The following is a 24409-nucleotide window of genomic DNA, read 5'->3' on the forward strand; positions in this document are numbered from 1 at the left end:
TAAGGCCCTGCGAGAATACGGTTACTCCCAAACAGTCCAAGTCCTTGCTGTCTCAAGATTCTCCAACAACAACTCCCTCCCCCAGACAGCTCCTTCTTGTCCCTTCTCACAAGACACCCGATCCTGGCCACCTCCCTGGGTCAACCCTCCGCTCATTGTCCTCTTGTGATTGCTGGTGAGAAGAGTTTGGGTGGTAACGGGTGGAAGTAGAGCATATGACATCACTGGTCTCCCACCTGCAGTGATGGTGCCATTCCAACTGTGTTGCAGAGTTGCTAGAACAATAATTAGCAAACAGGGAGAGACCCCCTCCTGATTTTAGGTAAGGTCCTGGCCCTCCTCTTTTTAACCCCTTCCACTCCTTTTTGATGTTACAGGGTCCACAGCTGTTTCACACGTGCTGTGAGCTGCCTCCCCCCTCCCTCTCCGGACACCACAGCAATAACAAATCTGGCCACCGGACGGGATTTAATAACAGAGTGGGCCACAGTTGTTCAATTGGCCTACTGAGGACAGACCAGGTTGGCACGATATTCCCAATATAAGGCCCAGGTCTGTCACACTAATATAGGTTATTTGCTGGATATTCTAAATAAACGACCCCTTACATATGCCCAGGCGATAGAGAAATTCAGTTTTCTTAGTCGGTTTCCCTTTTCATATTTCCAGGTACACCATTATATCACTAATGTAATTAGAGAATTCTCACTAGACAATTGGCAGAACTCATTGGATTCCCTTTTGTCTCGTTATCCTGCTCAATGTAATGTAATCACCCTCCACTACAATTTCTTTAGGGACAGAATTGACCACTCTGAGGTTACAACAGGTTTTTCTCAATGGTTACGCGCATTCCCAGATCTAACAGTAGATACTCTTCTGAACAAGCTAGATGTTTCTTGCCGTTTGATTTTTAAATACTGTTTTATTAGTAACATCAAGTACATAAGCGTGTAAAAATATGGAGAATTCAAGTGAAGTCCAGCAGAAACATATAAACTAATACGAGGTAGATAGCACTTCAAAGTGTGATATATAAATTTAGTAGTGAACATTTCCCATTGAAACCTTCATATTATGAATTCAACTGTGTACCGGCCTTGTACCATAGTGATGTTATGATTTTAACATTTTAAACATGGAGGGGGCGGGGGTTATAGGGTAGAGAGGAAAAGACGGTAAGTACATTGTTATGTATGGGATTATATGAGGGATAGAGAGGAATAAGTTCACGCAAAGTAAATGTAGAAATGATATAGATTGAACGTCCGGACACAGGTTTGGTACCGGTTAGAATCGGAGCAGAGGTTGATTATGATAGGAAGCCCACGGGGACCAGATTTTATAGGAAGATACAGAGGAGCCCCCCAAAATGCTGGTAATATGTTCCATCTGGTAGGTGTGCCAATACCGACCGCAGACCATTTGAAGAGTCGAAGGAGCGTGATTCTTCCAGGAGGTCGCTGAGCTAACAATATGTCTGAAAAGCTTATGAGTGCGAGATGAAAGGTCCGGAACAGGCAGGGGCAAAAGCATGTGTTTTGGGATCAGAAGTCAGGGGGATACCAAGGACTGTTGAAGCAAAGGAAAGGACGGGAGCCCAGAACGGGCGTAGATTGGGACAGTCCCACCATATATGCAAAAAGGTTCCAATGTGGCTGCAGTTTCTCCAGCAAGCAGCGCTTGTTTGTGGGTATATGGCGTGCAATCTAGAGGGGACATAGTACCACCTATGGAGTAATTTATTAGCTTTTTCTTTAATTCGGACATTAGTAGAACAGCGTGCAGTCCATTCATTGATTTCTGACCACTCTTCGTGATCCAATGATACCCCAAGATCTGCCTCCCACTGTGTCTGGAAGGGATATTTAACCTATGTAGCAAGAGGGAGTAAAGTATTGTATAGCACAGATATGAGGCCTTTTGATCAAGGTTCAGAGAGTCACAGGTTCTCAAACACAGTGGCTGTTCTAGCTGATATTTGACCGTTTGATGGAAGTGCCTAATCTGCAAGTATTGATGGAGCTGTACCATTGTGAATCCACAGAGCTCTGCCAGATCCGAGAACTGTGGGAATGATGATGTCCGGGTGATATGGTTAAGAAGTATTTTGCTCCTACCTACCCATTTTTTGTGCATAGTACGGGAAAGACTAGAAGGCAGGGTTTGACCAGAGGGGTTTCAGAATTGAGGGGGCGTGTGATAGGGAGGCCATTTGATTACATCGGGACCAGAGAGGGAGGGAGATGGCCACTACTGGATGAGTTTGAACAGAGGCTGAGCGCTGTGTAGCAGAGAGCCAAAGGATAGAACAGATCGGTGATCCATCCAGGATGTCTGATTCTATGTGAACCCAGACCCTGTTTCCGGGTGGAGAATGCCTCTGTACACATTGGGCTAAACAGGCCGTATAGTAATTGCGGAGGTAATGGATGCCAAGGCCACCTGCCATGGGAAAACGTTGGAGGATATGGGTGGGGATCCTGGGTCGTTTGTTTGACCAGATGAAGCACATTAGAGAGGCTTGTAGCATTTTGAGGACTGAAGGGGGAGACCTTAATGTAGAGTGTGTGAAAAAGGTATAGCTATCTGGGGAGTAAATTCATCTTCACTGAGGTAATCCAGCCCACCCATGATATCATGAGTTTATCCCATGATGCCAAATCTTTATTAATACGAATGGAAGATGGTTGGCTTGGTAGAGGAGTTCCACCTTCCTGATGAGTGTGATGCCCAGATATCTGATGTGGTCTGAATTCCAGTGAAAGGTAGAATTTAGTCCCAAGAGTTGCTTCAGTTTGGGAGGAATGTTGAAATCTAGGATGTCACTTTTTGCTGTGTTTATTTTAAAATTTGAGATGGTGGAAAAGATGTCTAGTTTTCGAAATAGGCTAAGGAGTCAAATTAAGGGGTTTGTGATGGTGAGGAGAATGTCATCCGCATAGAGTATAATCTTGTTTGTTTTGGTGGGTAATTGTATACCGGTGATGTCTGAATTTAGGCGGATTTTTGTAGCTAAGGGTTCTATGACTAACGCAAAGAGGAGGGGGACAGAGGGCAACTCTGTCGAGTCCCATTTCGAATGGAGAAAGAGGGGGAGGAACAGTTGTTCACCTGGACCGAGGCAGTGGGGTTGTAATATAGGACTGAAACCTCAGTGAGAAAACGATCTTGAAAGCCGTAGGAAGCGAGAGTCTTTAACATAAAAAGGCCAGCCAACTGGGTCAAACGCCTTTTCAGTGTCCAATGATAGGAGGAGGGAGGGTAATTTGCGCTCGTTAATGTGGTGGATAAGGTTTATGGTCCGCCTAGTATTGTCCGCTGCTTGACGTCCTGGGACAAATCCGACCTGGTCAGGATGTACCAATTTCGGAAGTAGAGTATTAACTCGATTTGCAAGTACTTTAGCGTAGATCTTCAGATCAACATTTAGTAGTGAAATGGGGCGGAAACTACTACAGAAGGAGGTGTCTTTGCCCTCTTTCGGTATGACTGTGATCCAGGCTCGGGTTGTGGCTGAGTCAAAGGAGGAGCCATCAAAAATGGAGTTAAACCAGAGAGTTAGCTTTGGACTAAGAATACCAGCAAATGTTTTGTAGTATTTAGCTGGGAAGCCATCCGAGCCCGGAGCAGAGGCAACCTTCATGCAGCGTAGGGCTGCGGTGGTTTCCTCCTCTGTTATGTCTGAGTTAAGACTTTTAATAGCTGAGTCTGAGAGCTGTGGGCGATGGCAGGAGCATAAGTAGGCGTCTAATTTCCCCTCCAGGTCAGGGGGCGGCAGATCAGAGGCATTCAGGTCATAGAGCGATGAGTAATAATTTTGGAATTCTTTAAGTCTAGATTGTATGTAAATTGACCCTAATAGAGGAAATCACATTACGTGCACGCCTCTGTCGCAGCCTCCGGGCCAGAAGGCAGTCCGCCTTGTCGCTCTTCTTGTAGAAGTTGTTGAGTCCATTTAAAGGTACGAGCTATTTTGTTGGATAGGACCGTGTTGCGCTGACCCCTAACTATTGTCAGCTCCCGCAGGTCTGACGGATAAAGAACCCTGATTCTGGGTGAGAAGTGAAAGGAGTCGCGTTTCTAGTGAAGCGATCTGTTCCCGTTCTTCTCTATGTCGAGCGGCCGCTATACTAATAAGTCGCCCATGCATAGTTACTTTGTGTGCTTCCCAAATCATGGATTGGGTAACATAGGGAGTCTCATTTAGGGCAAAGAAATCTGTGAGTGCCTCTGTCAGTTCTAAATGTGTAGCAGTGCTGAGTAGGAGCGTGTCATCTATTCTCCACGTTGGGCGATGTTTGGGGAGATTTGCTACATCAGCTGAAGGGATACTCCCATGTGATCCATCCAGGTGAACGACAGGACCTCAGCTCTGAGAAGTTTGGTGGCAAGACGAGAGTCTACTAGGAAGTAATCTATACGGATGTATGTCCCGTGGGAATGTGATTTGAAAGGTATACCCTCTTTCTGTGCCATTAACCACCCACCAAGCGTTGAGAAGGGGATATACTTTGAGTATGAAGGCAAATCGTTTGGCCAATCGGATAGGGAGCACTTGAGATGGTGAGGGAGTTGTAGTTGGTGAGGATTTATCTAAGTTGGGGTCTAGGATAAAATTGCCAGGAGAAGATGGCCTTCAGCATGCTTATTTATAAGGCTAAGTTGTTTCTGGGAAAAGGGGCTCTGGATGTTTTTAGGGGCATAGCAACAGACTAGAGTGATAGGTAGTTGGCCTAGAGTACCCACCAGGAGGAGGAACCATTCGTTCGGGTCTGCAATCGTTTGGCGCACCACCAGTGGTATGAATGAGCGTGCAAGGATGGGTACTCCCCTATGTTTGGAGGTGACTGAGGTGAAAAATGTCTGAAAGAAAAGCTTGCCCATCCTTGTCACATGCGGTGAATAAGATGGGTTTCTTATAGAAAGACTATATCCACATGTGACTTCTTTAAAGTGGCTAAAAGAATGGAGTGTTTCTAGGTCGTATTCAGCCCTTTGACATTAACAGTTAGTTATTGGAGTGACATGTTTAGAGGAGAATATGGATTGTGATATTGAGTGGCTCCTCTGGATTAGGGACCCCATAGAGGCTTCTCGAAGGCAAATAGATATTGTGAAGATAGTAAATCACGAGAGGGGAATTGGAGAAGGTGTAAGATGAGAGGAAAGGGGAAAAGGTAAGATCAAACTGTCGGCAACCGACTAGGGAGGGGAAGGACTAGGCCGGTCATGGCATTTCCGGCCTATGGTTGCTGGAATTCGGGAAAGGTAAAGGGCGCTGTGACAGGTTGCAGCACTGAAGGAGAGCAAGGGGTGGGGAGCGGTCTTGCATAAAGTTGTGTTAGGGTTGTGTGTTTGGGTGGGAGGGAAGGGGCGTCAACAAGTGAACATTGAAATCGTGGATACAACATTAACAGATATGAAAACACTATCAGAACATGTACAGAGTGAAGGTACAACTGTGCAATGAGCATCAGTGCAAATTTAGTTTGTGAATAACAAATCTAAAAATTTAGAATCATCAGTAATACAAAAATGGCCATAGAACATGTAACATTTAAAAAGGGTGAAACCGTAATCTCTGGAGAGGTGATGTCCCTCAGTGGCAGTAGATGATGAGTCCGGTGAAGGCTGTGATGTGTCTTCCTTAAGGAGCAGTACAGGTCATGGCTGATCACTTTGTGTTGAGCTTATTGACATATGGTCGTTGTGCCTACAAAAAAAGAGATAGAACAAGAGGATGGGGGGGTGGAGACAATGTCAAAAGCCACTATTGAGAGAGGCTCTGGGGATTAAGACCATGTACAGTATCATCCAGGAGGTCTCGTCTCTATATGATTATGAGCGAGTCATCAAGGCAATCTCCAAGCAGTGCAACAGTTCCACAGGGAGGAGTAAAAAGGTAACAAGCACGTCCAAGGGGACTATCAAGATGATGAATCAGAAGGCTGCTCCTTTAGAGTCGATACTGTCCATGGCCAACTCAAGCCGTTTCCCATTCGGTGGACGGAGGGTCTCTCGGGGACCGTGATGGCACGTACTGATTGAGCCGGAGAAGGTGTGGTACTGGGAGGAAATCCTAGTTTTTCAAGTATAAGTGCTCCTTCTGGAGGAGTCTTGGCAGAGAGGGATCTTGATTCTGTTAAAACCTGGAACGGGAATGAGAAGCACCACCGGTAACGGTATCTGTGTTGGCGTAGGACCTCTGGAATGTCTTGCAGCTCCCGGTATTTCTGGATGGTGAGGGGAGCCACGTCCGCGAACAGCTGGATGTCATTGCAGGATTTTCTCCTTGATATGATAGTAATGCATGCAGAGAATGACATCTCTAGGTTGTTGGCCAGGAGCTGATTTAGGACAAATAGACCTGTGTGGTCTAGAATAGTTTTAAAGAATCCAAGCACGAAGCTGGGTAAAGCTGAAGAGTCCACAGTCTCTGGGATATTTTTGAAGCGGATATTGTTCCTTCAAGCTCTGTTTAAAATATCCTCGCATTTCACCCGATGGGTCTGACCTTTGTGTGCGGCCATCTTGAGACTGAGCCGTTGGTGTCACTTGTGGTTTAGTCTGCTTTTTGTTTCTGTTTCGTTGTGCTCTAGGTGTCATAATAGATCAGTTGTATCCGTGCAGCCAATTGAGCAGCTAAGATTAATAAGTTGACGCTCCTACATAGGGTAATTAGTACATAGTATCTGGGGATAAGGCCAGAGGTTAATGTTCGTTTATAGTCGGTCTGCAGTGGTGCCACCAGGTTGTCCGTATTGCAATTCAGGTGTTCGACGGGTATATTGCGACAGCAGCATTTAGGAGCTGGATCACAGAGTGTTCAGAAGTTGCTAAATATACTGTGAAGCTGGTTACAGGTTTATTCTGTCTAATTTAAGATGAGAAATTTGATTGCAATTTTCGAGTTGGACACTAGGTGGTTGCAGTGTGGAACGCAGGAGACACAGGCTAGCAGAAGGTTGCGTATTGTAGAATTTAACACTTGGATGACTGGGTTTACTTTGTCCAGGATAAAACAGCAGATCCTTAATTTCAGGTACAGGTAAACTGCACTTACGAATTTCAGGGTGGATGATCGATGCAAGCCAGTTAGCGAGTGCCCTAGCTGGGTGAACAGTCTGGGAAGCAGCTGATCGCCAGTTCTCCAGGCCTGTCCACGAGGAGGCACTCATGAGGAAGTAAGCCGGCTCAGAGACTCTCTCCGTGGGCAGCAGAGGGAGACCACGAAGAAGTGGATGGGGTCGGCGGCAGCGTGGCAACCCGCGGCTTGAATTGAAGTGGCGGTTTTCAGGCGCAGGATAGGCCTCGGCAACGTCTGGGCGGCTGGAGGTGGCAGAGATGTCCCAAGTAGTCACTGGATGGCAGCGAATGGTTAGGGCAGCCTGGGGCAGCGAGCTAGACCGGGTCTCGGCAGTGAGATGGTGGGAGAGGACAAAACTAGGGTGATGCTGCTGTAGACTTGGGTGCCATTTTTACACCAGGCTGCAGCCATGAACTTGGTCCCCGCAAACGGTCCTTGGGTCGATTGTTTATATAAGAGGAGGTGCGGTGGTGCTGCAACTAACTGTCGGGTCACTTTTGAGGTGAGGAAGACCCCAATATTGGCACAATATATGCTCTGAGCAGCGGAGATGAGCACGCCCTTTATTTTATTTTATTAACTCCCTTACCCTCTTCCTAGTAAGCTCAACAGTGTATTAGTGATTTTTACTTCTTGATTTTTGATTTTTGCCCTGTGCTAAGCAATACACATACATGAAAAATGTGTTGTATGTGTGTGTATTTATCTGTGTCTGTTGCTGATCTGTTCTAATTTATGGAAAAATTACAGTCATGAAAAAATCCAGTATTTTAATGAAAAAAGGAAGAAATACGTTTCAAAATCATGTTCTGCCCAACTATCGTTTCAGTACATCATGTCTTCATTAGGGGAATAGAGTAATCACTATAGCGGTCCTTTAATTACAATTCAGAGCACTAGTGCTCAGCTGGTGCAATTAGTCCCCCGTTTCTGCAAGTTGCTAATTAAGGACACTAGTTGTGAACAAATGATACAAACAATAAACAGCCCAAAATAACCCTCATTATTTATGTAACATGTAATAATAAATAGTCAAATCAATAAAAATACAAACTTAAACCTAAATGCTGCTGCTAGTCCATTCTTTGTGTATTATAGTTGTCACGATCAAACTCTTGTAATCAAATACAAGTAACCCATTTAAACTTTATCTGCAACATAATCCTAACGAATTTCAAATAAACATACAATCAATATAACGAATATATCTACAGTTCCTAGCTGTACATACGCTGTGTACGCAAAGCATTGCACAGTTCAATCCACATATTCTGACATTTTCATATCAATATCCACTAAGCAACAACACAGACAAAAACAGAACTTGCTAAGCCAAGCCAGAGTAGAAAGAACCAAGCATCTAAATGCGGCATTCGTCCGCCTCACTATTTATTACGGCCAACACAATCATAGACTTGAAATCCCACAGTAGAATCCAATTCAAAGAGTATTCAGCGCGGCCACAGTAATGGTTAAGTCCGGTCAGAGTAGAAAGAGGCAAGCATCCAGATGCCGGCATTCAAGCGCTTCACTGTTAATCAGTCATCACGATCACAGTCTTAAAGCCACACAGTACAAGCCAGAATAATATGCAAATAATCAAATTCTCAACTTTATGGATCTTAAATGAACGAGACAGGCTCATGCAACATACACAGGAGTCTATATATAAACACCACACTATATTTATTCCACATTACCAGCGTCTCCTCATCAGTGTCCAATCACCTGCAACTTTTGCAAACTCCTGATCAGTGCTGCTTGTATTTGCTCCTAAAGTAATCATTTTATCAATATCCCTCTTGAATTGATATGTTGGCTCAAATATGAGTTTCTGATAACAAGTGTAATAAGCAAGTTGTCTTAACACTTCATTTTAATAACTCGTAAGGCCCTGTAGGACAACACCTTTGCCCTTATCAGCAACATATATATATATATATATATATATATATATATATATATACATACACACACACACACACACACACACACACACACACATACATACATACATACATACATAGACGCACATAGATATACACAGTACTGTGCAAACATTTTAGGCAGTTGTGGAAAAATGCTGCAAAGTAAGAATGCTTTCAAAAGTAAAAGTGTTAATAGTTTATATTTATCAATTAACAAAATGCAAAGTAAATGAACAGAAGAACAATCTAAATCAAATAAATATTTGGTGTGACTACTCTTTGCTTTCAAAGCAGCATCAATGCATCAATTCTTCTAAGTACACTTGCCCACAGTTTTTGAAGAAACTCAGAAGGGAGGTTGTTCTAAGCATCTTGGAGAACTAACCACAGATCTTCTGTGAATGTAGGCATGCTCAAATACGTCTGTCTCTTCATGTAATCCCAGACAGACCTAATGATGTTGAGATCAGGGCTCTGTGGGGGCCATATCATCACTTTCACGACTGCTAATTCGATTTACTTAGGCACAAAGACATACTGTAGTATATATATTTATGTATCTTTGTAGAAATAATTGTGCGGCAAAAAAATGATTTGTCAGATGTCCAGAGTAAAGCTACGATCGGATGGTTAAAAGTCGAGTGAAGTTTGATTGTTTTTCTATGATATGGTTGGGCATTTCCTAAGCAAATTGTCAGCATGTTTGTGGCTATAATTTTGTTTGCTGGGAAGGGCTACTTTGATCTTTGTAAACCATTAAGGACATGTAGTTATTGAACACTGGGGTATAATGTTTGTATCTTTCTGAAGCCTTTGTATGTATAACTTAAGGGAATGTGAGGAAAATAACTTCTAGAGCAGAACCAATATTTATAATTTTGTGATTAAGAGGAACAGATGTGTCATTCATGAAAAATTTTTAAGTTGCCAACATAATGCAATGTAGCACATTGGAATATTTAAACCGTTTAATTTATTCTTAGACAAATGCTAATTGAAATTAAAGAAAAGGATAACCCAGAATTGAGGAACAAGCTTATAGCAATAAACAGGGAAATACAGCGTCTGAAAAATGATGTGGAAGAACAAGAAACTCTAATTGCAACATTTATGTCTGAAGAGGAAAGTGCCAAGGCCTGTTTGCAGGACATCTCCCTCATGGAAAGATATCAGGTAAGTGCAAGGAGTCGTAAGTGTGAGCTACAGTCCCTTAAAGTGCAGAGTGAAAATGTGAGCGATAAAATAGGGAGAAGACCAAAGGGGAACAATAAAGGACCAATCTTGGATGACAGCTGTGTGTAAACTAACCCTTTCTCTCCCATTGAATGGTCTTTTAGTGAAAGAGTGAACAAAACACACATCATATTTTCACATTTTATTCTCCTGAACACAACACACTCTTACTCTCTGCTGTTTGTGCTTTCACTACAATAACTATTCTTCCTTCAACAAATTCTAACCAAGAGTCTTTCACTTATCACTTCCACATTTTCACCAAATTTCAATTTTTTTAACTAACTAGCAAGACATGTAACATCTATGTCCTTTGTTCCCAATATGCAATTTTGATAAGGTTTTCCCCTCATCATTTTTTCTGACACATGCTTTTTGGACTTGGGGGGGAGATTAATAAAATCTTACCTGCTCACCCCCAACCCTCTAATTTCCCTGGTGACTGCCTTTAAACTTATGAGCAGCAGATCCTCTCTCCTGCACAGGGAGGGATTTATTTCAAACTGTTACTAAGTTGTCAAGGTCCTTTTGGGTTGGACCATTCGAACCACCACAGGACCTGCTTTATTGTTGGGGAGCAGTAAACAAGATATTTTAATTGATCTTACCTAACACCAAATAAAACTATTTTTAGTTTTGGGTAGAGTTATACTGTTAAGGAGGCGGGAAAAAAGGAGCTTTTTAATTTTTTATAGGGCACAGGCATTTAGGACCTCACTTTCAAGTTGATGGATTTTGCATTTGAATATATGCTTAAAGATTCTGTCTGAAAAAAAGTGTATTTACCTGTGTATTTTGAGTTGCGTATATCGACAGATACGTCCAATTCCAAAACTGTGGTAATTTTTGTGTCTGATGTACAAGTTTGTTAGAAGATGGTGTAGAGATGCGGCTTGATAGTGTTAGTAGCAAATGCGAAAGTTGTTTGTGTACCCCACTTAAAACCACATTTTGCAAATATTAACGTTTGGCTAATCCAATGTTAAGTTCTTGCCTGCCAAATGGTATCCCATTTGATGCTTAAAGTTCATGTTCTATGATAAGGTAGGCTATCATAAAAATATATTTCCTTGTCATCTTGAACATAATATGTAGGAAGGAGGATTAAAATCTAGCTAATATTTTTATAGGAAGCTATACAGATTACATTGATATCGTATATCTGCAGTTCCAAGAACATGTGTGAAGAGTGCAGCCCCCAAACACAATAATGTTTATGTACAAAATGTTCACATAAGAAATTCAAAATTATTGTTTGTGAATATCTTTTACAAACGTTGCTATGTACTGAAAAGAAAAAAGTCCCTAATAATAATATATCAAACCACAGTGCGCAGTGCCTAATTATTATATGAATGGCTTGATTTGCCATTTGAAATACCATCAGTTGTTTAGGACAGGTGATTCTGGTGGAAAGATTGTATTGATTTCTGATAATATTTGTAATGGTGGTAGGGGAGACACTGTCTTCTAGGGTGGGCATAGTAGGCAACAGCATGGTATTGGTCACTTGATGTTATTGCTACTTGAAGTAGCTGCTTGGCCAAATAAATATTAGCAAATACTTTGAGGTCACCTACATTGTAGATGTGGAGCAGAATATGAGCAGTAGGTAAATGATGTGGACCATGTAAACTGGATCTAACAGAACTAGCTCTATTATTTTCTGTTTGTTTGTTCCCGTTTACACTGAGTCAAATTGTGCTGGAAAACATGGAGAAGTTCTATTATACTGATTATGGTTAGGGATTACACTTTTAGGGTTAGATTTCACTAACTGTGTAAATGTTACATTTACGTTCAATATTTTGCTTATTGTTTTTTACTTTATATAAATTCTTCTTAAATAGTTATTTTGATCTTGCCACTTTAAAGAGCAAGTGATTTCTGGAGTGTATTGTATATAATTTAATTTTCTCTTTCATCCAGTCTGAGGGACACTGCTTACCATGGGGTGTGTAGGGGAGCATGGGAGTTGGCACCTAGCTAGTTAATTTCTAGCACTGCTGACAGACCCCTCCCCTATATAACTCCCCCCCCCCCCCCCCCCTTCCTCCTCAGTTTTTTCTAGGTGCCCATGGAGTTAGGCACTGTTTTAGTTGCTGCTAAATTTTATTTTATTTTATTTTTTTTAGGAGAATATCTTTGGCAGACCTGGGAGTGTGTTCTATTATAGAGAGCACACTCCCAGAACAGCAGCGCAGGCACTCCGGACCGCTGTCACTCTTGGGGCCTCACCGATAACCGGCGCTGCCATTAGGCAAGGAGGGCCGGTTATCGGAATGAAAAATGCTGGCGGTCATTTTAAAATCTGCGGAGGAGAGGAAATGGAAAGGGGCCATACCAAGATCCCCCCTCATACATAGGAGGGGGCATCGGGGTGAAAATCCGCTGCAGAGACCTCTGCCATATATATATATATATATATATATATATATATATATATATATATATATATATATATATATATATAATTTGTTTTCTTTCTCCTCCCCGCTAATGGGGCAGGAAAAGCACTTCAGAGAGACAGCATTATCAGAGGGGGGGAGCTAAGATATAGAGCTCCCCTGCTATCCATGGAAAGTTGGACTAGCCCGCCTTTTGGCGCCAAATAGAAGCCCGGGAAAGGACGCAGAGCAGAGGGAGCAGGCACCAGGCACTGCTGTTGGACTTCTCCCCTGTTTGGCCTGTGGCTAAGTATCTGATTTATTTAAACATATATTATTGTATTGCTGACTGCAAAATGGGCTAGTGGGAGTTATATTATAGTTCTCCCACTTGCCAAGTTATTTTATTTTGGTTTAACAATTTACAAGTATAACTTTTATATCCGATTACTTGTTTCTTTTTTCTTTTTCATATTATTTTCTCTGCTGTCTCTCACTCTCTAACAGCTAAATTTAAGTCTGTATGTTTGGTGTGCCTTCCTTTGTAAAATGACAGATTAAGAAAGGGCCCTAAAGTAAAGTGTTTCACATGTTCAAAATGTAATGCAAAATTACCTAGTGGGCAGAGGGACCCGTTGGCTCTATGTTCTGTCTGCGATGCAGGGGGTCCCCCTACGCAATCCCAGCTTGTTACAGCCTCACTGACGGAGGAACCGGCCTGGGTGGCCTCCCTGACACAGTTGGTTTCCTCTTTAGCACAGATGGTGTCACAGTCCAATCAGCTGATGTCTACTGTGGCAGCCACGGTGGATAATAGTGCCTTTGGGCCTCCCTGCTTCCACAGGTTCTTTTGAAGAGTCTATGCCAGGGCCTTCCTCATTGCTTACAGACCAGGCCCCTGTTCCCACAGAACCGGCATGGTCCGCAGCATTTATTAAAGGTTTGGATAAACTAAACCAGTTACTTGAATACCCCAAACATCCCGCCTGCTAAAAGAAAGAGGCCTAGATCCACTAATACCCTTATGGTTCTTTCAGACCCGGAGGGGGTTTCAGAGGAGGAGGGGGAAGTATTTTCTGATCCTGACCAGGGGAAACTTTTGGAGCAGGAAGAAGACCCTAAAATCCATTTTATTAATGATTTGGTTTTAGCGGTAAGAGAGGCGTTGGACTTCCCAGAACCGGAGGATCCTACTCCTAGAGACAGAAGTCTCTTTAAGAAGGCCAAAAGGAAGGCTATTCGTTTTCCCCCTTCGGTAGAACTCAGAGATATTGCAGAGGGAGCCTGGAAACAGCCTGGTAGAAGGTTCTCTGTTCCCAGAAAGTTCCCTTCCCTGTATCCATTACAGGAGGAAGATGTGGCCCGCTGGGAGAGTATTTCTAAGGTAGATATTCCATTAGCCCGTTTGGCTAGACACTCTTTACTACCAGTCCCAGGTTCAGCAACTCTGTAGGATGTCAATGATCGCAGGGTGGAATCCCAGCTAAAATCAATTTGTGACTTGTTTCTTCCTTTAGACCCACATTTGCTTCAGCTTGGGTTGCTTGTCCATGAAAACATGGGCAGACCAACTGGCCTTACAGGACTCTGATTTACTTCCCCTGGCTTTGCATCTGAAAGAGAAATCGGGGTACCTTTATGAGGCGGCTCAGAACTCAGCGTCTGTGTCCTCCTCTATTCAGGCTGCATCCATTTCAGCAAGAAGAATGTTATGGCTGAAATCTTGGGAAGGAGATTCGGAATCAAAGAAGTCTGTTGAATCCATTCCTTTTTTAGCAGCAGGTTTGTTCGAGCCGGAATTGGATCCTATGATTTCCCAGGCAACAGGGGGCAAAAGCACTTCTTTGCCCGTATTTTCAGGTAGGGGCAGGACTTCTCGGGTCAGCTCCTTTCGACAGCCCTTTAGAGGGAACTCCTGGCCTAGAGGACAGTCATTTAGATGTAGACAACCAAATGCTCGAGGCTCCTCCGTCAGGGGTAGATCCTCGTTTGCGGCTAGGCGCCAGGCCTCTCGGACACAGGAGAAGCCTGCGTCCTGACGACCATTCTACTCTGCCAGAGGTGGCGCCGCGGGGGGAGACGTCTGTCTCTGTTTGGGAACAGTGGGCAGCGCCATCCCAAGGCACTTGGATTCGGGGTATTATAGCAAGGGGGTACATGATAGACCTGTTGGGTCTGGTACCACATTGTTTTTTTGTAACACCACTACCCCGAGAGCGATCAAGAAGTCAGGCAATACAAGTTTGTGTCGCCTCTCTTCTTTTATAAAGAGTCATCTGCAGCCTAAGATTCACAGTGGGGTCCTCCCATTACCAGAGAGGTTGGGGGGCGGTAATGCACCTCTGGCTCCAGGGACCTTGGTCGGTCCAGGAATCAGCCTTACCAATATATGTGTTACAGTTGTAGGCAATTCTTTTAGCCCTTCGGGAGCCCCAGTCCCTCTTTTAGGGCCACCCTGTCAGAATTCAATCCGACAATGCCACGGTTGTGGCATATGTCAACAGGCAGGGAAGAACCAGGAGTGCAGCCGCAATGAAAATTGCAGCTCAGATTTTTTGTTGGACAGAACAGTAAGTTCCGGCAATTTCGGCAGTATTCATTCCAAGAATAAGGGATTAGGAGGCCGACTATCTAAGTCGAAATCAAATGATGCCGGGGGAGTGGTCACTCCATCCGGAGAGGTGGGGTCTTCCGGACATAGATCTCATGGCCTCCAGACACAACAGGAAGGTTCACAGGTTTTTAGCAAGGGCAAGAGATCCCTTAGCGGTGGCAGTGGACGAAATGACGATGTCTTGGGAGCTCAGGTTGGGGAACCTGGTTCCTCCGACTCCCATGCTTCCTCGCATGCTCAGATGAGTAAGGCAAGGGGGTCTACCGATAATACTAATAGCTCCCTCATGTCCACGCCGAGTGTGGTACGCAGACATAATCTCTATGGCGATAGGATAAGGATTTCGTCTTCCGCCACGAGACGACCTCCTTCTTCCAGGTCCCTTCCGTCACCAGAATTTTCCTCAGCTCAGTTTAACGACATGGATGTTGAAGCCAGCCTCTGGAGGGCTAGGGATTTTTCCTCTAGTGTAGTTAACACTATGATGCAAGCTCGAAAACCAGTTTCGGCTCGCATCTATCAGCGGATTTGGAGAGCCTATATCAGATGGTGTGAAGATACCGGGTTTATCTGGCCCAGTGCTACCCAGTACCTTCTAGGATTCGTATGGTCACTCAGGCAAAATGCAGTTATAAAAATACAACAGTATATTTATTGTTATACAAACAACACTAGAATATTATATACACACAGTAAATAAATGCCAGTCAGATTTACCACATCATCTGTCCCTTACCCCAATAACTTAAGGAGATATAGTCACCTGCTGTCCAGACTTCATGACCCATGGATCCCTCTCAGCTGCATATATAGACTTGAGTTAGAAAACGACAATTCAAAACTCCATCTTGCACCTTCCTGAATGAAATCCAAGCATGAGCACCCCTCCCCCCTGGAGTTGTTCCTTATATATCACAGGTCTAATTTCCACAGTCTTTCCCCTCCCTGGACAAACCCCTGCATCTATTCTACTTCCCCATTGGCCAGTGCAGGACTAGGGGGTTTGGACAGGGCAGTGGAGATGAGATGTCCTTTCACAGAAGCCCCCTGCTGGGATGCAGACAGAACGTCTGGACTAGTCCTAAGGAGAACAATTGATGCTTAATTGGCTTCCCCTACTTCCAAGGATAAGGTAGCAGTGAGCCCCTCCTAAAATTAACCCCTTACACTACTTTGTGATGTCACAGGGTCCCCAGCTGTTCCATGCTTCCTGTAGAGGAAGGAGGGGGGAGAATGAATGCAGCTCAAGCCCTCTCACCTGTATCCTAGACACCACCTGATCTTTACCCATAACCCTCCTGGCTTCAGTTTAAGGACAATGAATAACATTACTTCAAGTCATCAATATATAATACAAAATATGCATATTTAAATTGAATTACAATGTCCCCTTAACCACATGTAATTGGACAATGCAGTTGTAGTCTGATGAGCTGGGGAAACAAAAGAAGGCTATAAAAAGTATTTGCTATAATTCACATTATGTGAGAAATGAGACATGCTCACAGGGTTATCAAACTCATTTCGTCACATATACCTCCCCTACTTTTTTAGCCCTTGTTCCCCAGTGGCTCCCTTGCTCCAAGTAAACCTTTCTCCCCCAAGTCCAAAATCTCTGGCCTGCTGTGGTTTCTCCTGGGTCTGATGGCAAGGTAGACAGCAGTACACAGTTCCTCAATCTCCCACCAGGGTCCCATGGCTGCAGGCATATCTTCCCACCCAGCTGGAGTGGGGGTTTATGCTGCCCTGTGTCATAAGATGAGACAACAATAAAACTGGGCCACTCCTGTGCACACATCCATGGTAGGAGAGTTGTAGTCCAACATCCCTTGTGTGCCTTATCCACCCTTAATTGCCCAACTGCAAATAGTCCTTTGGCTTGTCCTCTGTTTCTGGAGACCATGCTCCCCTCCCCCACATATTCAAGTGAAAACTGCCAAGTGGCAGGCAAACTTTCTGGCTCCTTGTCCGTTTGTTTCTGGCAAAGATCCAATCCCCCCTCCCCCAAACACTCAAAGGACAACTGCCCAGTGGCAGGCAAGCGTGGGGGCTCCATTAATTCTTTGCTTATGGGGAATCCTCTGTCCCCCTCCCAAACCACATGTGAGTGCCCCTGTAAGTATGTTGGTGTGCATCTGCCCTCCCCTGCTACCACATCCAACTGTTGCACTACTTCCCTCGCCTCTGGCGCATCAGGGTAGTGTGAATCCTCATTGGACACAGACTTGTCCTCCTGGTAGCAAAACAAAGTAGATGGTCCAGTACAGGCCTCTGGTATTGGGTCTTGGATTCCCAGATTTGGAGCTGGAGTGCGATGGTTCAAAGCATGTGGGGCTGGTGAATTTTGCTGTTCTGGAGCCCTCTCAGACACCCCCTCTGTCAACATCTCCTCATCTGCCAATTTTGGTAGCTCTTTTCCATCCAAGTCACCAAATGGGAGGATTTCTCCTAATCCTTTCTGAGTAGTCAGAGGTACAACATCCTCACCAAGCAGTTCTTCTCCAGTCTCCCCCAAGATAGTAGCTTGGGCAACTGTGTATAATCCACTGGGATGGACCTCCCCCTGATTAACAGACTGAGCAGCCATTTTTTTAGAGTGTGACAAAAGATATTGCAATTGGCATTTTTCAGTATTCACTCGATAACACTGATCCTGCCACATTTTAGTGTCTGTAAGTCCTTGTCGCCATACCTCATTCTCTGCTTCTTCAAAACTCTGTTGCAGACATTGCATTTGTTCCCAGAGAGGTATGTGGGGACCCAAAGTGAGCATCCATTTCCTATACACACTGAAGGCATTGATGGGATTCTCCTGATCTTTTAAAAGACATTTGAGGATATCCCTGTGCGTGCAGTACATGTAAGGTACACCCCGGATCTGGCATTCCACTATCAGCTCCTCCATACTCATTGTCTCTAGTGGATCTGTAGAATCTGCTAATGGGACAGATTCTATTAGTACATTTGCAGGGGATTCATCAGGCATGTCACTGTGCTGTAATAGTCCATTTCCATCTGGTTTGTACTGCTGAATATTGTTGTATCTGGATTCTCCCTTGGCCAGATTCTGCATAGTACAAATAACTTCATGTGTAAAATCATCCCATTCTGGTTTATCCTGAAAATTACAGGCACGTGCCTCCTCTTTCAACATTAGGAACACATCCAACAGGTTCTCCAATTTCTCCTGTAGACTGGCTCCTTCCCACATAATAATATTTGGGCACTCCTCATCCCAATAATCCAAAATGTGCTGCATTGTGGTGGGGTGGTGCAACACATCCATATCACCATCCTGCAGACACTCCCACAGTCCTTCATCCCAGTACACATTTCTCCTGGGTGTACTAGACTGCTTCATCCCTTCCTTTGGGAACTTTTTCAACACTGGGCTGTGTTCTGCTCTCTTGTTCCTAGAGCTCACACCCATTTTACTTCCAGGGATCACCTCACTGTGATTTCCTCTCTTTGAGACACGGTTCCATCTTCCGCTCTCCTCTGGCGGGGTGCGCCTCCCCTTATCAAATCGGCACTTAGGCGGCATCTTCCCTCGCCTAAAGCACACAACGCTTTTCGTGACACTTTCTACCTTAAAGCCTTTAGGAGTAAGTTCAGGATAATGTGGTAACTGGTTTCTAGTGCTAACTGCTTTGCAGAGCCCTGGAATGTATCACAATACAGTTCCCCTGCAGCTCTACCCAGAGAGTATCTGGGAATGAGTGACCCCACTGCTTGCCACCAAAAATGTGAAGATACCGGGTTTATCTGGCCCAGTGCTACCCAGTACCTTCTAGGATTCGTATGGTCACTCAGGCAAAATGCAGTTATAAAAATACAACAGTATATTTATTGTTATACAAACAACACTAGAATATTATATACACACAGTAAATAAATGCCAGTCAGATTTACCACATCATCTGTCCCTTACCCCAATAACTTAAGGAGATATAGTCACCTGCTGTCCAGACTTCATGACCCATGGATCCCTCTCAGCTGCATATATAGACTTGAGTTAGAAAACGACAATTCAAAACTCCATCTTGCACCTTCCTGAATGAAATCCAAGCATGAGCACCCCTCCCCCCTGGAGTTGTTCCTTATATATCACAGGTCTAATTTCCACAGTCTTTCCCCTCCCTGGACAAACCCCTGCATCTATTCTACTTCCCCATTGGCCAGTGCAGGACTAGGGGGTTTGGACAGGGCAGTGGAGATGAGATGTCCTTTCACAGAAGCCCCCTGCTGGGATGCAGACAGAACGTCTGGACTAGTCCTAAGGAGAACAATTGATGCTTAATTGGCTTCCCCTACTTCCAAGGATAAGGTAGCAGTGAGCCCCTCCTAAAATTAACCCCTTACACTACTTTGTGATGTCACAGGGTCCCCAGCTGTTCCATGCTTCCTGTAGAGGAAGGAGGGGGGAGAATGAATGCAGCTCAAGCCCTCTCACCTGTATCCTAGACACCACCTGATCTTTACCCATAACCCTCCTGGCTTCAGTTTAAGGACAATGAATAACATTACTTCAAGTCATCAATATATAATACAAAATATACATATTTAAATTGAATTACAATGTCCCCTTAACCACATGTAATTGGACAATGCAGTTGTAGTCTGATGAGCTGGGGAAACAAAAGAAGGCTATAAAAAGTATTTGCTATAATTCACATTATGTGAGAAATGAGACATGCTCACAGGGTTATCAAACTCATTTCGTCACAGATGGTGTGAAGATAGGTCATATCACGTCTTCCTTCCGTCACGCTCGCTTATTGGCCTTTCTTCAGCATGGGCTGGAAGCAGGTCTTCGTTTAGCTTCCCTAAGGGTTCAGGTATCGGCACTGTCAGTCTTTTTTCATCTGAAAGTAGCGGATTTGCCAGATATCAAGACTTTTCTTCAGGGAGTCTTACATATTCAACCTTCCTATGTTCCTCCTACAGCACCATGGGATCTTAACCTGGTACTGGACATGCTTAAAGGGCCTCTCTTTGAACCTTTACCTGAGGCAGATTTTAGGTGTTTGACCTGGAAGGTTGTTTTTCTTTTAGCAATTGCATCGGCACGTAGGGTATCGGAATTGGGAGCTCTGTCTTGCCGGGAGCCATATCTGGTTTTTCATGAGGACAGAGCGGTTTTGAGAACACTCCCCTCTTTTGTTCCAAAAGTGGTGTCCTCCTTCCATTTGAACCAGGAAATTGTAGTTCCAGTTTTTTCATCTACTTCTCACTCTGATCGGCAGTCTATGAAAAAGTTAGATGTGGTCAGGGCTCTCCGTATTTATGTCAAAAGAACATCTCAAATTAGACGAACCGATTCTCTGTTTGTCCTATATGATTCTAACAAAAGAGGCTGGCCAGCCTCTAAACAGTCCATTGCAAGATGATTACGGCAACTATTAGGCAGGCTTACATAACAGCTAACCTACCTGTGCCGGAGAGACTTACGGCCCATTCCACCAGATCGGTACGGGCGTCATGGGCAGCAAGAAATGGGGCTTCTGCTGACCATCTTTGCAGGGCAGCCACCTGGTCTTCTGTCCACACATTTACCAAATTCTATCAATTTAATGTATTCGCATCTGCGGATGCAGATTTCGCTTGTAGTGCTCTACGAGCGGGGTTTTCAGAGCGGTCCCACCCTTAGGGGGCTGCTTTAGAACGTCCCCATGGTAAGCAGTATCCCCCAGACTGGATTAAAGAGAAAAGAGGATTTATATACTTACGTTAAATCCGTTTCTCTGATTCCGTCTGGAGGACACCGCGATCCCTCCCTTCTGCTTTTCCTCTGTGTGCTCTTGTTTGGTTGACCCTTCTCCTTGGGGCTTTTTAAATTAACTGAGGAGGAAGAGGAAGGGGGGGAGTTATATGGGGGGGTCTGTCAGCAGTGCTAGAAATTAACTAGCTAGGTGCCAACTCCCATTCTCCCCTACACACCCCATGGTAAGCAGTGTCCCCCAGACGGAATCAGAGAAACGGATTTAACGTAAGTATATAAATCCTCTTTTCCCCCTCCTCCACCTTATTTTTGTTGGATACTTATGCGCCCAAAATATACCACGGGAAATAAGCTTATTTACATGCATATGTTAAGTTGTATGCATTTCAAGATGCGTCCATCTCAAAAACAGTAACATTTACGTCAAGCATAATAAGTGTATATAGTTACACACCACGATAGTGTACAGATGGCATACAGATGTGACTTGACAGTTCTAAAGTATCATTACCTTATTTGTACATAATATAATCATGTTCTGAAACGTTATACGCACAAGAGAGAAAAGTGTTTTATAGGGGAGAATTCAATTGACCACAAGTTTTTTTTTTTTAAGACCGCGTTAAGTCATTTTAACTAGGGATGTGCACGGGCGACTTTTGAGGTCTCGTGTTTTGTGTTTTGGATCCGGATTTTCTCGATGTTTTGGGTTCAGATTTGTTTCGCAAAACACCTGCCGAAAGGTTTTGGTTCGGATTTAAGGTTTTGGATTCGGATTTTTTTTGAAAAAAGCCTAAAAAGTTAAAAAAAAATCAATTTTTTGGGCTTATTTTCACTCCTACGCTATTATTGACCTCAATAACATTCAATAACAAGCATTTCCACTAATTTACCGTGTATTCTGAACACCTCACAATATAGTTCTTAGTCCAAAACGTTGCAACGAGCTATCTTTCTGGACTGCGTAGTGGAGTGGTCCCCACAATATAATAAGAAAACCATCAACTGGTCTTAATCGCACCAAAACATGTACCTGGACTGCGTAGAGGAGTGGGTCACCACGATATAAATTAAAAACCCTGAACTTGTATGATTCGCACCAATAATGTACCTGGACTTCGTAGAGGAGTGGGTCACCACAATATATATAATAAGAACACCATCAACTGGTATGAATCGCACCGAATAATGTACCTGGACTGCGTAGAGGAGTGGGTCACCACAATATAAATTAAAAACCCTGAACTTGTATGATTCGCACCAATAATGTACCTGGACTGCGTAGAGGAGTGGGTCACCACAATATATATAATAAGAAAACCATCAACTGGTATGAATCGCACCCAATAATGTACCTGGACTGCGTAGAGGAGTGGGTCACCACAATATAAATTTAAAACCCTGAACTTGTATGATTCGCACCAATAATGTACCTGGACTGCGTAGAGGAGTGGGTCACCACAATATAAATTAAAAACCCTGAACTTGTATGATTCGCACCAATAATGTACCTGGACTGCGTAGAGGAGTGGGTCACCACAATATATATAATAAGAAAACCATCAACTGGTATGAATCGCACCGAATAATGTACCTGGACTGCGTAGAGGAGTGGGTCACCACAATATAAATTAAAAACCCTGAACTTGTATGATTCGCTCCAATAATGTACCTGGACTGCGTAGAGGAGTGGGTCACCACAATATAAATTAAAAACCCTGAACTTGTATGATTCGCACCAATAATGTACCTGGACTGCGTAGAGTAGTGGGTCACCACAATATATATAATAAGAAAACCATCAACTTGTATGATTCGCACCAATAAATGTACCTGGACTGCGTAGAGGAGTGGGTCACCACAATATATATTAAAAACCCTGAACTTTTATGATTCGCACCAATAAATGTATCTGGACTGCGTAGAGGAGTGGGTCACCACAATATATATAATAAGAAAACCATCAACTTGTATGATTCGCACCAATAAATGTACCTGGACTGCGTAGAGGAGTGGGTCACCACAATATATATTAAAAACCCTGAACTTGTATGATTCGCACCAATAAATGTACCTGGACTGCGTAGAGGAGTGGGTCACCACAATATATATTAAAAACCCTGAACTTTTATGATTCGCACCAATAAATGTATCTGGACTGCGTAGAGGAGTGGGTCACCACAATATATATAATAAGAAAACCATCAACTTGTATGATTCGCACCAAAAAATGTACCTGGACTGCGTAGAGGAGTGGGTCACCACAATATAAATTAAAAACCCTGAACTTGTATGATTCGCACCAATAATGTACCTGGACTGCGTAGAGGAGTGGGTCACCACAATATAAATTAAAAACCCTGAACTTGTATGATTCGCACCAATAATGTACCTGGACTGCGTAGAGGAGTGGGTCACCACAATATAAATTAAAAACCCTGAACTTGTCTGATTCGCACCAATAATGTACCTGGACTGCGTAGAGGAGTGGGTCACCACAATATATATAATAAGAAAACCATCAACTTGTATGATTCGCACCAATAATGTACCTGGACTGCGTAGAGGAGTGGGTCACCACAATATATATAATAAGAAAACCATCAACTTGTATGATTCGCACCAATAATGTACCTGGACTGCGTAGAGGAGTGGGTCACCACAATATAAATTAAAAACCCTGAACTAGTATGATTCGCTCCAATAATGTACCTGGACTGCGTAGAGGAGTGGGTCACCACAATATAAATTAAAAACCCTGAACTTGTATGATTCGCTCCAATAATGTACCTGGACTGCGTAGAGGAGTGGGTCACCACAATATATATAATAAGAAAACCATCAACTTGTATGATTCGCACCAATAATGTACCTGGACTGCGTAGAGGAGTGGGTCACCACAATATAAATTAAAAACCCTGAACTTGTATGATTCGCACCAATAATGTACCTGGACTGCGTAGAGGTTTGGGTCACCACAATATATATAATAAGAAAACCCTGAACTTGTATGATTCGCACCAAAAAATGTACCTGGACTGCGTAGAGGAGTGGGTCACCACAATATAAATTAAAAACCCTGAACTTGTATGATTCGCACCAATAATGTACCTGGACTGCGTAGAGGAGTGGGTCACCACAATATAAATTAAAAACCCTGAACTTGTATGATTCGCACCAATAATGTACCTGGACTGCGTAGAGGAGTGGGTCACCACAATATAAATTAAAAACCCTGAACTTGTATGATTCGCACCAATAATGTACCTGGACTGCGTAGAGGAGTGGGTCACCACAATATATATAATAAGAAAACCATCAACTTGTATGATTCGCACCAATAATGTACCTGGACTGCGTAGAGGAGTGGGTCACCACAATATATATAATAAGAAAACCATCAACTTGTATGATTCGCACCAATAATGTACCTGG

The 24409-nt window shown here is 43.6% G+C and overlaps 1 protein-coding gene across 6 annotated transcripts in view; it reads left to right on the top strand.

The window, feature by feature from the left end:
* The window catches only part of RAD50 (RAD50 double strand break repair protein), a 222873-nt gene that overhangs the window by 129186 nt on the left and 69278 nt on the right, over positions 1-24409 (top strand). For all 6 annotated transcript variants that reach the window (XM_075209740.1, XM_075209742.1, XM_075209741.1 and 3 more), the window contains one exon: positions 10002-10191. In XM_075209740.1, coding sequence (XP_075065841.1) covers positions 10002-10191 — 190 coding nt within the window. The remainder of the gene's footprint in view (positions 1-10001; positions 10192-24409) is intronic.

Source organism: Mixophyes fleayi, chromosome 4 (assembly GCF_038048845.1).
Source record: "Mixophyes fleayi isolate aMixFle1 chromosome 4, aMixFle1.hap1, whole genome shotgun sequence".
Taxonomy (NCBI): Eukaryota; Metazoa; Chordata; class Amphibia; order Anura; family Limnodynastidae; genus Mixophyes; species Mixophyes fleayi.